At 40.7% G+C, this 15,294-nt stretch overlaps 1 protein-coding gene across 1 annotated transcript in view; it reads right to left on the reverse strand.

The window, feature by feature from the left end:
• Positions 1-10,931: 10,931 nt before the first annotated feature.
• WDFY3 (WD repeat and FYVE domain containing 3) overlaps positions 10,932-15,294 on the reverse strand; it is a 288,940-nt gene continuing 284,577 nt past the window's right edge. The window contains exons 65-67 of the mRNA XM_090266254.1: positions 14,833-14,944; positions 14,220-14,417; positions 10,932-11,267 (exon numbers count right to left, since the gene is read on the reverse strand). Of these exons, the coding sequence (XP_090122380.1) occupies positions 11,144-11,267; positions 14,220-14,417; positions 14,833-14,944 (434 nt within the window). The 3' untranslated portion in view covers positions 10,932-11,143. The remainder of the gene's footprint in view (positions 11,268-14,219; positions 14,418-14,832; positions 14,945-15,294) is intronic.

A 15,294-nucleotide genomic window follows, 5' to 3' on the forward strand; every position in this document is an offset into this window, starting at 1 on the left:
TCTGGTTTCTTAAGGTGGAAACTTAAGATTATTGATTTTTCTAAAAGATATTATTTTTAGAGATAGGGTAAGGGAAGGAGAAAGAGAAATATCAATGTGAGAGAGAAACATCCATCTGCTGCCTCTTGTATGTACCCCGGACAGAGACCGAACCCGAAACCCAGGCATGTGCCCTAACCAAGAATTTAACTGGCAACCTTTTGGTTTGTGGGACAATGCCCAACCAAGCCGCACTGGTCAGGGTGATCTTTCTTCTTCTTTTAAGATGTGCACTGCTTTCATTGCATTCCACAAATTTTGATAAGTTGTGTTTTTATTTTCATTTAGCTCAAAATACTTAAAAATTCTCTTGAAATTTCACTTTTGGCTCGTGTTATTTAGAGATATGTTGTTTAATCTCCATGTACTTTAAGATTTTCCTGTTTTTTATTTCTGGTCAGATAGCAGACACTGTATGATTTCTATTCTTTTAAATTTATTAAGATGTATTTTATGGCCTGCAATATGGTCAATCATGGTGAATGTTCCATGTGAGCTTGAGAAGAATGTGTATTCTGCTACTGGGTGAAGTAGTCTATCAATGTCAATGATACCCAGTTGTTGAGTCCAATTGTGTCCTTACTGATTTCCTGCCTGCTGGATCTGTCCATTTTTGATGGTGATGTGTCCGTTTCCAACTATGATAGTGCATTCACCTGATTATTCTCACAATTCTATCAGTTTTTGTCTCTAGTAGTTTGATACTATGTTGTTAGGTGCATGGCTTGACTGTTAATTTTCTTAATGGTGTCTTTTGAAGTTTGACAACTTTTAATTTTGATGATATTCAACTAATCAATTTTGTCTGCTGGGGATCCTGTGGGCAACCTCGGGGTCAGCTGGGAGTGTGTGGATCACACCTACCTTCTCTAGGTCTCCATTGTGTGTATGCTTCACCTCATCCAAGAATATGCTTGTCTAACCACACAATTCCAGGCCTTTGGGGCCATTAGCTCACCCCACTCACTCTCTGCTGAGATGGTCACTTCTGTTGACAACTTCACTGGGTACAAATGTCACCCACTGTTTTAAATCGAGTGAGTTCTCTTTGACTGCTGAGGTCCTCACTGTTCTGTCCTGCCCTGACCAAGTTAGCTGGCAGGGGAATGGATGCAGCCCAGGGAAAAAAATTCAGACTCTCACTGTGCAGCGGTTTTTTGAGCATAAATGCTTCTGATGATAGCTGTATATCTTTCTCTCATTTCTGGAGTGCTGGAATGATCAATGTTTCCAGCTGTATAGACCTTTGAATCCCACCTTGACAATTCTATATTATGGGAGGAAGGGAAAGGATAGATCTTAATCCAAACATGCCACCCTCAGCTGAGGAGTACTGACCAAGTGTACACACTGTCAAAAATATAAAAATAAAACCAGGGCCTAAAGAACTTCATGGAAGTTCTAAGTGAGAGCCTTCAAATACATCTTCCAGTCCTCAAAAGAATTCTCATGTTACCTGGGGCTACATTGTAGAAGATGCTGTGACTGGTCTATGAAGGAAGGGCCCCTGGGCTGGGCTGGAGCTGCAGAGGAGGGAAAAATGGGGTGGGAAAGCCCCAAGCAGGACCAGAGACTGCATCCCAAGGCTGCTAGTGCAGGCTGTCCCCATTACCTACTCCCCCCTTACTAGACACCTTTTTGAAAGTATGCATATTGGAAAGTAGCCTGTCTTTAAATAAAAAAGATATTTTAATAAAGGGCCTGGTAAGTGACACAGAGAAGTATGGGTTGGTTGGTGCTGTTCCTTGAGAATAAAAACTGACTGGATACATTACAGGAGGGAACATAGAATGGTAAAACTGTTTTGGAAAACAGTTCGGCAGTTCCTCAAAATGTTCAACATAGAGTTGCTATAGGACTCAGCAATTCCACTCTTAGGATATACCCAAGGGAAATGAAAATGCCCATCCACACAAAAACTTGTACATGAATGTTCATAGCAGAATTATTCACAATAGTAAAAAAAGTGGAAACAATCTATACATCCATCAAGTGGGCAATGGATAAAAATTGTACTTGGTAATAAAAAGGAAGTTCTGATACATATTTCACTATGGATAAACTTAAAAATGTTAAGTGAAATAAGACCACCATTATAAAAATTGTCCAAAATAGGCAAACCCATAGGCAGAAAGTAGATTAGTTGCTGCCAGGGGTTGGAGACAAGGAGAAGAATGGCAAGTGACTGCTTATGAGTTTTCCTTTGGGGTGATGAAAATGTTCTAAAATTAGACTGTGGTGATATTTGCACAACTATGTAAATATACAAAAACCTATTGAGTTGTACACTTTAAATTTCATAGCATGTTAATTATATCTCAATACAGTTGCTAAAAAATCTGACTAGAGAATTTTTAACAGTGGAATCAGCAGGGGAGGATATTCTGGGCTTGTGGAGGGCCAGGGAAGAGCTGCCAGCTGACTCCACAGTTGGGGACCCTATACCTGGTCCAGCTGCGACTGTTTAAATTGTCAGATAGGCAGTGTTGAGGGGTGGGGGCTCCTGGAATACTTAAGACTCCTGTTAGACTAGAGTAGGAGGGGGGCAGGCTTTCTTCTCTGATATTGCTGCAAAGACCTTACAGCTCCTACCTAGGCCTCCCATAGGGAGAGGCTGCCTTTCTCAAGGGTACCCTCAAGGGCTAAGATGAAACCCCAGTGAAAGTCTGAAACACAAATATTCAAGTATGTGGTATGTGAAAGCTCAAATTCAACACAAGAAAGATGATGTAAGATTTCCACAAAAATACAGTGCATTAATGTTGAAGATCCATAACACTGTGGTAAGTGAAATAGGTCAGTCGCAGAAGGACAGACACTGTACAATTCCACTTAGGAGATATCTCAATTAGTCAAACTCACAGAAGCAGAGAGTAGAATGGTGGCTGCTGGGGGTCGGGGGTGGGGAAATGGGGGAGATGCGCTACTCAGTGGACATGAAGTTTCAGTTGTGTAAGAGTAGCAAGTTCAGAGATCTGCTGTACAACACTGCACCTATGGTTAACAATATTATCTACTCTAAAGAATCTCATGTTAAATGTTCTTACAACGATGATAATAATAAATTGAAAGTTGAAGGTCAGTAAGTCAGGAGTCACCTCTAATTCCTTCCCTCAACATATTTATGGAGCAGCTACTCTGCCAGGCTCAGCTGTGACCAAAACAGACAAAAATATTAGCTTCCAATTAGCTTACACTTTACTGGGGAGATACCACTAACAAATACTATATAGTATCTCAGATTGTGGGGACTTTAGAGGCAGGCAAATTGCAATTATAAATACTGCAGGGTGGTCAGGGGAGACTTCCCTTCCAGGTGTCCAGCATCAGGTGAAGGAGGAAGAGAGCACACTTGGCTTAGGATCTTCCAAGGCAGAGATTCCAGCCAGGCTGAGGGCAAGTGTGCAGAGCAGATCATAGGAGGGGGAAGAGATGAGGAGCCCGGTGAGGCTGTCAGCAGGGACTGTTAAGATCTGGCACCTGCAAGCTCACTGTTGCTATAACCGCCAAAGGCAGAAGTACAAAAACCCTAATAGTCTTCAAAGTAAGGGTGAACAGTGTTAGGGAGAATTCGTTCACACCCTACCTGAGTGGCTAAAAAGTTTAGGCAGGAGTATCCACCTTTAGGAGGAAGATGAAAATGATGTGACACCTATACAAAAAGACAGGCAGGCAAGATGGCAATATTTGCAATATTTGTAAAGACCAAGAGGCCAACCTGGGGAAAACAACCCAAATAGAAGAGAATTTCTGGGAAGACTTGGTATTATATAAATTAGTAAGAATATAGGATCAAAGATGGGATGATAATATAAATATTGCAGAGCTAAGAAAACAAAGTTGTGAATTAGAAGCAGTTAAGAATGAAATAGATTTGCTGAAAATTCAATGACAGATACTTAACACGAATGCAAAGCCTCCCATTCACAGGCTAGAAAGTTCTTGAAGAGGGCAGTTGTCATTTTGGTATCACCCTCTCAAGGCCCAGAATCTGTATCAGCATGGACACATTAATTACTCCCTTAGGAGGAGAAAGGAATCTACACAGGTGGATCCAAAGTTGAACCACAAGCCTCCTTAATAACATCAGCCTGCAGAGTCCGACTGTAATGAGTCTTAAAGTTTACAGTCACTCTTTAGGTTGACCTTTACTCCCTGGTTTATTTGTCTCTAATTTGTGGCAGACCTTGAGGGCAAGATCCTAAAGTTGTTTTCACTAAATATCTTTGTTCCCTGCTCTGAAATGCAGCAACTTTCCCTTGTCTTTGTTGAGCTGGAAGTATGATAGCTGAAGGCCAAGGTTGAAGTTCTAACCTTTATCTTCCTGATAAAGCAGAGCATAATCATGCATGGATGATACAGAAATAACTACTTAAGTACATTTTCACTGTAGTCAGAGAGAGAGAGAGAGAGAGAGAGAGAGAGAGAGAGAGAGAGAGAGAGAGAGAGAGAGAGAGGCAAACTGGGAGCTGTTTGTAAAGAGCATTGGCCTGGGAGTTGGGAAGTTCAGGGGTAGAGCTGGGAATTCCAGTTTATAAGCAGCATGGCTTCGGGGCCACTGACACCCACTTCCTCTTATGTTAAATGCAGTTTTGGGTGGGATGATTTCTCAGGGCTCTTTCCACATTAACCTTCTGCCTGTTTTGTTTTTGGCTGAAGATGAACTGTGAGTAGCTTTATTAAGTGTTTTAGTGCATCATTCCTTTATATTCATATTTCTAAATTAACATTACAATATATTGAGAACACACTTACATAGGAGGAACCTGATAAGGACAGTTGCCCAGAACCACACACTAAGTGGTAGAAGAGGAACTTAAACTCCAGAGCAACTCTCAGCCACCAAGCTCCTGACCAGGGTATAACAGCAGGTAGAACTGAGGTTACCTAACACAGGTTTACCAACAATAGTTTTTTTTTACATTAGCAAAATTTTAAGTCTTGACTAGAAGAATGTGATTTAAAAAAGACGTTAACAGAAACACCAGCGCTTCAAAGGCACACTCTTGGTCTTTGCGTGGCTTTGAGCTATGGGGCTGGTATTCCAGTGCCTGCGTGGCAGGGCCTGCTCCTGCAGCTGGCAGGTGGCAATGTGAGCCCAGTTGAAAGCTAAGGGCCTGTGATTAGGAGCCTTGTTCCCAAATAAGATTGCGTACAGGCCATTTTACACTCTAGGGAGCATGTCACACAACTCCTTGGAACAGTACTTCTCAAAGCCTGGGTCAGACTCCTGGGAGGCCTGAGACCCCTTTGTGGTCTATGGCTATGAAGACTATTTCCATAATAATACCAAAATGTTATCTGCCTTTTGCCACTGCACTGACATTTGTACTGAACTGAGGTACAAAAGTAAAGGTGAGTAAAACTGCTGGAGTCTACGCATGAATCAGGCCAGTGGCACCAAACTGCTAGTGCAGTCACAATAGTCTTCATTGCCAAGCACTTGGAGAACAAAGAAAAGTGCCTGTTTCATTTAAGAATGTCCCCAGAGAAGCAGTGTGACAAAATGGTAAGTGCCACGAGCCTCTGGCACCCTGTAGTGCATTCAGTGCGACACTTGTCGCAGATGCACCCGTGCAGCTGGGCTGTGGGCTGACCAGCTGCCCTGCGCACCCCAGGCCATTACCTGAAAGTGCACTGACAGACAGTTTTGGCAGCAAATGTTCTTGAAATTTAAAAAGTGAGCTTCCAAGAAAAGAGCAAACAGTGTTTATTGCCAATGATAACATCTTAAGTTGTAAGCTAAATTTCCAACTTTGGAAAATTTGTATCTACCACTATGAGTTTGACTTAGAATTTGCTGAGACTTCTGGTGATATTTTGATAAAATGATGTGATTTTCTGATACGATAATATAATGAAGTATGTCAACACTTGGAAGATCTACATCCACTACAGTAGTGATGTAGTTCATGACTACATTAGAGAACCAGGAATTTCTAAGTGACCAATGCATGCTATAAAATTATACATAGGTAAAGAATACATTCAAAATGGGAGACAGACCAATGGATTTTAGGGTAATTAAGAGTATGAAAAATTCATTGATGTAGTTTTAGATGCCATACAGTAGGCAACCTTTAAGAAACTTACACTATTATCTTTAAGAAACAATGATCTGAATAGGCTATTAAAATATGCCCCCCTTTTCCAACCACATACCTGTGTGAGGAGGGATTTTCCTCATATGCTTCAACTAAAGCGAAGTATCACCAGAGTGAATGTAGAAGCAGATATGAGAATCCACCTGTATTTAATTAAGCCAGACATTAAAGAGATTTGCAAAACCATAAAACAATTTCACTCTCGTCACTAATTTTTTTGGGATGTTTGGACAAGTTTCTTTCTTGTTCATAGAAATATGTAATTGATGTTAATGTATCATGATTAACATCAATTATTATAAAATGAATATATCTATTTTAAAATCTCAGTTTCGATTTCTAATACTATGGCTATTGATAGATGCAAACCACTCAACAGAAGTGGTTGGAGTCCTTGGCAGTTTTTAAGGATCCAAAGGTCCTAAAACCATGACGTCGAGGAAACGCTACCTTAGTCCCCGCCTATCCTCAAAGGCAGCTACTGACAGGAAAACTCGGTGCACTGAGTGCAGAAGTTCACAGCCGGTGACAGCCGCAGCCTCGTCTCTCAATTCCTATGCCAGGGCTCTGCAAACACCATGCTATCTCTGAGTGTGACAGCTTGGCTTGGTGCCACTTCTAGCAAAAATCAAAAGCAAAACAAAATAAAAGCTTTATAATGGGTGGGGGAAAATGACAATATTGATAAAGTGAAAAAGACTAATCTAGTGCTGGCCTAACTACATTGGAGGGCTCCCTCTGATGCTCCAAACAGACCAAGATGAGGGGTGAAGAGGAAATTTTATTGAAGATGGGGAGCGAATGGCAGAAAAGGGACTTACTGAAGATTAATTCACGTTTGTTCTTTACACCCTGAGTTTCCGCAGTGCCCATCCTTGACTGCAACTGTTCTTGGGGTCATTAGAACCATGCGTAATACTACATCAAAGTAATGGGAACTGCCCTAAGTTTTCTCTTACTACTACTATTCCATTTTTGAAATAGCTCTTGCCTTAGAAGTTCCAGGCATTTCTATATCTTCTGACTCTTAAGTGGTGCTGTATTTAGGTGAAATTTGTAATAAACACAATATCCTCAAATTTGGGACTCTGCTGTTCAAGCTGAAAATGAACTGGGATTTTTATTAATACTGTACCTTTAAAAAGAGGAAAAATTCACTGAAGTACTGGGAAAGCGATTTACAACCAAATAAACTAGTAACTGTAAACTCAGACTTGTGAGATCTAACACTCTCAGGTCGAAGTCTGTAATGAAAAGACTAGCTGCTGACAGTGGCTGTGTGCTTGCAGAGAAGGGGCAGGACACAGGGATGTTCCTGACGTGAATACAGTAGGGGTAAACTGTTTACTGTTGCTTACTTTTCACAGTGTGAGAGAGACAGAACAAGGCTCAGGATAAAAAAGAACCAAAACCATGCAATGTGGTCCTTGTGCATAGGCCCCTTTAAGTCTGAGGGCTGTGTTTCCCAGAAGCCACTTGCCTCTCCCTGGGGTTGTCCACACACACTCAGCAGCCCCAGAAATCCAGCACAACAGGGAAGCTCAGGATGCAGAAAGGCTGGTATCTACAGATGGACCAAACCAGAACTTGAATGAAACTTAACAGCCAACTTCTCTGCAAGCAGAGATCTTAAGCAGGTGCTTCTGAAAGATATATTCACAACTATTAAAAACTAACGAAGTCTCAGGAATTATTAGACCTCAGTTTTGCTTGCTTTTTCCTTCCCTGAAAAACTGGCTTAAAAACAACTTTTCTGGGGGGTGATAAATAGTAGGTATTTATTTGAAATGGAAAAAAAAGTACCTGGACTGTTGCATTTAATCATGTATTGTAATTGTGTTACTCTACCTTTTTGCATCAGAGACAGATATACAATGAACATTCAGTTATCACAGATTGCACACTAGATAGTAATTCTTCAGGCCTTTTACATAACCATCAAACAGATATTGGATTCTGCAATATAGTACAAAAGTCCACAATCAATCCAGTCTTAGCCAGTATCTTCAATTTACTTCTGTTGCTGTACAAATAATTGGCCATTTCTAGGGTTTACAAGTTAATAACAGGACAAAAAAATATACATTGCACTGACACAAAAAGTCAGCCGTGTTAATAGTCATGCAACAAGTAACCAAACTTGCTGAAATTAAAAATACTTTCTAAAAAGTTTTAACGGCATAAATATTTTATACAGTTCATTTACCAAAACAAAATGTATTTAAATGATACAAAGAAAAAAATAAGTTTCTACCAACTTTATACATAAGAAAGTGCAAAATAACTTATCTAGAGTGTTTTGCTATTATCCAGATGGATGGCTGCTATGGGCAGCTATTCTCCTCTTCTGAAACATGACATTACAGTAGCATACTACACACAAATATTAGAACACATGGATAAATAAATGAATAGCTGGATGGATGAACAATTGAACTACAAAGATTAGGCAGGAGCCCTGTGAGGTACTCTCAGAGAAAGAATCAGACCACACAAATGTGGATGTACATGCTGAGAATATATGTTGGTAAACAAATTTACGTGGACCACAGAAAGACATTCAGAGAAACAATTAGTTTATGTATATGAGTGTACTTGTATGTGTGAGTAATCTGTGATTTCTGCATTAGAAACAAACAAAAAAACCCCACCAAACAAAGCAGTTGCCCACAGCACCAGCTGCCAGAGGAAATACTATCATGAGGGTTTTGGTTTCCACCTTCTGGTCATGGAAGTTGTGTCAGAAAGTTTAAGTTTTCATCCCATGTAACTTCATATTACAAAGAGGAATAACCTTTAAGTAACTACATAACACACATTCATATATTCAAGTCTTTAAAAAACACCTCTGCCATTGGGTTTGGGGTAGACATGGTTCATGGACACAAGGAGGACGCTTCTTTTAAAAAGTGTAGAATAACACTGCTACAACTCATCTCTAGGGCTGGACAGGGGCAAAGCCCACAGCTGTGCGACAGCACAATTCCTGCAAGTGTGGAACATCCGTATTACTCCTTAGAATTGAAGTAAGATGGGGAGGGGTGGGGAGAGCATGGGGAGGGATGAGACACAGAAAGGAAAACAGAACACAACTTTTTTTCAAGTTAAAGTGTTAATGCCAATAATCCTTTTATTAACAAGTGTATTTGAACTTTTAGAAATGGAAGTGTTTCAATCAGTTTTGATATGTAATCATAAATAGACTGTAGGCTCAAACCTAGGTAAATAAAGGTTTAAATTTAGTAAGCATAAGGCACTAAAGCAGCCTTTATATTTTCTCTTGGAGACCTAGTTATCAGGAAGAACAAATCTGTTCTTAAGCTGGTTTCAGCCCATTAGGTACAAGATTACTATTGTACCAATGCCTATTTTTGAATGCATGTGCATGTATGTGCATTTTAGTGCATAAGTGTGCCTGTCACCAGGGCCTGAAGACGAAAGGTCGGGAAAGCCAAAGCCACTGTCCTTTGTGTGGTGCCTCCACGAGGGTGTGAAGGACTGTCCTTCCTTTCCTGGGCCATAAATGATTCTACATCTTTCAAATCACCGGGCTTTTAGAACTGTTCATATTATCACTAAATATCTGAAAATGTTAAAATCTAGATTGTTTCATTTGTTTTATATATATATACATATATATGTACATAACACACATTTAAAAAATCCCTTCACCAAAGCCATTTTTCTGTAAACTAAAGTTATCTCTTAGCCCCTACCAGCTTTAGTCTCCCTGGATTTGTGTGTTCTGTTACCAACTAGTAGAACAAATTAAATAACTAAATATTAAAATACTGTAATTATATTCATAGCAAAAACAAAAAAATAGACATTGATACAGTATAAATCTCACTGTTTTCAGGTAGATGGCATTAAATGGTAAAGGTTATTTATAAGCAGTTTTGACATGTTCCAGTTTTATAACAAGTTTTATATGTTAACTCTGTACACCGTATTTGTTACCCTTTTTTGAAAATAAGCTATAGTAGAACTTTTAGTGCCAGCAAAGATACATACTTACTATGTTCTATGCAAGAGAAGCTAATTTGGGTTACATGCAATTCTAGTTCCCTTAGTTGAGGCAGAGCTGTTTCCTGCACTGCGCTGGTGTCCGGACCAGCCCTGCGCAATGCTAAGAAGGTATGCTATGACCAAATGGCAGTCCCAACAGCAGTTTATGAGGGGCCTTTTGACACCAGAACAACATTGAGGTGGTGTGTAGCCAGGGACAAGATGGATCAATATTTCCAGGGTATCTTACGGCCAGTCTCTTATTCTCCCACGCTGTTTCTAAAGAAGGTCTGCATTATTTTGGTTACTAGCCTAGTCTGGGTGGAGATACTGTGGGCAACGTGAAAGAAAGAACATCGGGCACACAGGCTGGGTTTGAAAAGTGGGGCGGGAGGGGACGACCACATACAATGTCTTTGAGGATTAAAAAAAACATATTTATAATTAATTGGTGAGAGATGTGAGACAAACCATAAGAAGTTCATTGAGTTAGTGGTTTAGTTTGAAGTTTCATGTTATAGGCAGTGAAGTCCTTATTTAGAAAAAAGGCCTTTATACCTATTTACAATATACAGAGTTACTTGCAAAAAAGTCTGATTTACAACCATTTTCTAAAAGCCTTTTTTTGTTGCTGTTGGATTTTTCCAAATAAGGATGAGTAGCTCTACAAAAATGAGACGTACACACAAAAAAACGACGGTTAATAAGTGAGGATTTTCTCTTGGAGACAGCTATTGTTAACAGGGAGAATCGGATATTGACACCGTTGCTCCAAGGAACCACCTCATGTTCTTGTGCTGTTCACCTGAATAGTGTCTGCCCCGTTACTGTACTCTACACCCATTTACTCAATGATCCCTCTGAACGCAACACTCCAAACATGTGGTATGAAGAGATGTGTAAACGGAGACTGTTCTGATGCCTTCCGAGCTCTCACAGGGAACCGGGAAGGGGGTCTGGAAACTGTGGTATCCCATCAGCTTGTTGAATCTTCAACAATTTCGAGGCCCATCTTCTGAACCCCTCTCATGCTGTAAGTTGTAATAGCAGTTCTGACAAACACGCACCGGGGATGATATTTTCAAGCGTTTGATTTCTGATTGAAACCGACTGCACCTAAAGGAAAGACAAAAATCACGTAGTTATAGGTCCTCTCCATGTTTGATCACTAGCTGAGAAACACTCATTCAAAAATCAAAAGGAAAGCTTGCAGCATAATGCCAAAGGTCATAAAAGGTCAGATGAATGCCAAACACAATACTGAGGTCATGTGCTTGACTGAGGACTAAAAGGAATGCTGTATTACCTGTTTCAGTCTATGAAGAAAAGGAACAGTAAATCAAGGCAGGCTATTTATTTGATCATAGATAATTTCAAAAAAAGTAAGGTTCTCCTACAGGAAAAAGCCATAGGATCTGGACAGCTGTGGACTCCTTTCCTGTGCAGGACCGCTCCTCATCTTTACTGGAGCTTGGCTTTTTTCTCTTGGCAGAAGACTTACTACCCCATTTAAAACAACACTTTGGTCACTATCAAGTTCCTTTGGGCTTTTAAAACACTTGGTTTGATCCACACCTTACTTGTTTCTTAAACAGGTAGTTTGGGCCAAATGTTTTCATTTTCTGTTTATTTTGATAAAATTCCTTGAAGTAGACAATATTTAAGAGATGTTCAAATTCTTTAAAAAGTATTCCTATTCCTGGAATAAAGCAGGGTGCGTCCTTGGACATGGCATTTAGTCATGTTAAGCTTGGCTTCTCATAAGACTGAAATAGAGAATTTCTTTAAGTATGTTTTATTGATCATGCTGTTACAGCTATCCCAATTTTTTCCCCTTTGACCCTCTCTGTCCAGTAACCTTTCCCTCCAGCAATCCCTCCCTCATGGTTCCTGTCCATGGGCTGTGCATATAAGTTATTTGGCTTCACCCTTTCCTATAATATTTTGTGCTACAGTATTTATTTTGTACCCATCAGTTATGCTTCTTGATCTCTGCACCTTTTCCCTCATTCTCCCCCCCCCCACTGACAACCCTCTGTAGGATCTCCATATGAGTGGTTCTGTTCCTGTTCTAGTTGTTTGCTTAGTTTGTTTTTGTTTTTAGATTCATTTGTTGATAGTTATGAGTTTGTTGTCATTTTACTGTTCGTAGTTTTGATCCTTTTTCTTATAAGTCCCTTTAACATTTCATATAATAATGACTTGGTGATGATGAACTCCTTTAGCTTTACCTTGTCTGGGAAACACTTTATCTGCCCTTCCATTCTATATGATAGCTTTGTTAAGTAATCTTGGTTGTAGGTCCTTGCTTTTCATCACTTTGAATACTTCTTCCAAGCCCCTTCTTGTCTGCAAAGTTTCTTTTGAGAAATCAGCTGACAGTCTTATGGGAACTCCTTTGCAGGTAACTCTCTTCTTTTCTCTTGCTGCTTTTAAGATTCTCTTTATCTTTTAACCTTTGACATTTTCATTATGCTGTGTCTTGGTGTGGTCCTCTTTGGATCTAGCTTGTTTGGGACTCTCTGTGCTTCCTGGACTTGTATGTCTACTTCCTTCACCAAATTAGGAAAGTTTTCCTTCATTATTTTTTCACAGAAGTTTTCAATTTCTTGCTTTTCGTCTTCTCCTTCTGGCACCCCTATTATTTGAATGTTAGTATGTTTAAAGTTGTCCCAGAGCTTCCTAAGCATCTCTTTGTTTTTTTCAGTTCTTGTTTCTTTATTCTGTACTGGTTGAGTGTTTATTCCATATGTTCCAAATCGTTGATCTGAACCCCCATTTCCTTCCCTTCACCATTAGTTTTGTGCGGATTCTCCTTCATTTCACTTAGTATAGCCTTCACTTCTTCCCTTATGCATTTGTTGTACTCAATCACGTCTGTCAAGTCTGTGAGCATCATTATCACCAGTGTTTTGAACTTTACATCTGTTAGGTTGGCTATCTCCTCGTTGCTCTGTTCTCCCACTGGAGCCTTGATCTGCTTCTTCTTTTGGGCCGTATATCTGTCTCCTCAACTTGACAGCCTCCTGTGTTTGCCTCTGTATCTTAGGTAGAGCTGTTGCATCTGTTATGCTGTAAGAGGCAGAGCCTTAGGTAATCATTAATGCAGAGCGACCCGTTTCACCACCTTATGATGCTGTATGTGGGGGAGAAGTCAGAGAGGGAACAATGCTTCTTGGTCAGCGCTCACCCCCTTTCCAGGAACTTCACCCACTTCCCATATGCAACTGGTACCCCTCTAGCTGTTGCCCTGGTGATGGTTCCTAAAGTGGGTGGGTTTGTGGATGTTCTAGGACTGGGAGGCCTCTAAACAGACTCTCATGAGAGGTGGATGCTTTCTTCCGCTGTCCCAGCCCCCACTCGTTTTCACAGCCAGAAGCAATGTGGCTTTATTTTCCTGGCACTGGAACTGCCCTACATCCTGGGACTGGGATCATTCCCACAGGTGTCCCTCCTGGCCTTTTAAATGCCTGACTGCTCCTTCTGATGGCCGACTACAGCTACTGCCTTGCTGCTGTGGCCACAGCCATCACATTGTGTCTGCTCCACCCCTCCTACCTGTCTGGATGAGTACTGCTTCTTTATATCTTTGTTGCACTTCCATGCAGTTTGAATTTCTGGTAGTTCTGGTTGTTTCTTGCTTTGAGGTAGATGTAATCCCTCTTATGGTTGTGGAAGGAGGAAAAATATGTCTACCTACTCCTCCATCTTGGCTGAAAGTCCTAAAACAAAGAATTCTATTTCCTCCATTAATCTACCATTGAAAGTGTTGAGAGAGTGAATGTGCCACCAGCATAAGAGGATTAAAGGACTGTTACTGGACTTTGAGGAGACCCTCAGGAGGGCTGACATGGTGTTTTTGATGATTATTTCTGTATTTTTCAATATGAGAGAAATATTTCACAATTTTAATAATAAAAAAAAAAAAGAGAGAAAGTGAAGACTGATTTAGACTGACGCTGAGTTTTGGAGTGGGCACCCAGGAGCAAATCAGAGTCTGTGTTGGGCATAATTAACATCCTTAGAGCTTAACCCACAGAAACTCAAAAAGCTTGCCTGTCGTCTTACTTTTGGCAGAAGAGTTGACCACAGTTCCTGCAATGGTGCCGTCTTTCTGTGAGAGAAAACCGCACCGAGCAGCCTGAGCAGCTGTCCCCTCCTTCATCCTTTACCCAGTGGTCAGCAGCAGAACGGCCTGGCTGGTCACTCACAGACCAGCTGAAAACTCGGCCCCGACTGTCACCAATGAGGATCCTACTGTGATCCCTGCAAGAGACACAACACGGGGTCACCTCAGGGACAGCCTCAGCACAGCCTCCTGGTTGAAGGGCTCTTTCTGTTCCTCTCAAGGCCTCCCATCTGCAGTGGGGATGTGTGCTGAAATGGGGGTCATGTGCATGGAGAGACAGAAAGAACTGAGCCTGAATTTACACTTCCATCTTAACTCTCTTTGAATCAAACCTTGCCATATCTTTTAAGTAGGAGGAAGGCAAAGTTGTTTTTTGTTTGTTTAATTTGAAATTAAAATCTATACACTGGTAGGTTTTTTCTTCTGATTTGTCTATTCAAGCCACATATGAAAATGAAACATGTTTTCCCCACAGACAGGCTTGGAGTACATAGGCCTGGGCTCAGACGATGACTCAGTTGTAAGAGTGACTAGAAAATGTCTGGCACTAACTTGGAGATGCCCAGGGCAGTGATCTCTGCTGGGTGTGCGTTGTCCTTCCGATCAAAGGCTGTGTGCATAGTTAGCTTACTCCTGAACACCAGCTGCCGTTCCCACCGGTACCCTGTAATGGAAAAGTGCAAGACATGACAAATTGAAGTGAGGGAAGCCAATATTTGGTGGGTATATCCTAATACAGAGCTCTTCAAAGTTGGGGTACCACAATGTAGTTACTGTAGCTTTTCCAGTTCTCAGCAGCTGCTGCCTCGGTGGAAGGCAAAGCAATCTAGCTTAACACTGACCATGGGCCAGGTGGGAGAACATCTCATTTGCAAAGATGAATATAGAAAAGGAAAATCATGGATGCAAGAACATAGTTTCTCCAGTTGAGAACCTTGTCTCTACTTCAGTCAAAGTTACCTGTGAATACTGTTTTATTTTTATCTGTAATCAATAATTTGCCTATTTTCAAAA

The sequence above is a fragment of the Furipterus horrens genome, unplaced genomic scaffold (genome assembly GCF_987537825.1).
Source record: "Furipterus horrens unplaced genomic scaffold, mFurHor1.1.pri manual_scaffold_2, whole genome shotgun sequence".
In the NCBI taxonomy this organism is placed as follows: domain Eukaryota; kingdom Metazoa; phylum Chordata; class Mammalia; order Chiroptera; family Furipteridae; genus Furipterus; species Furipterus horrens.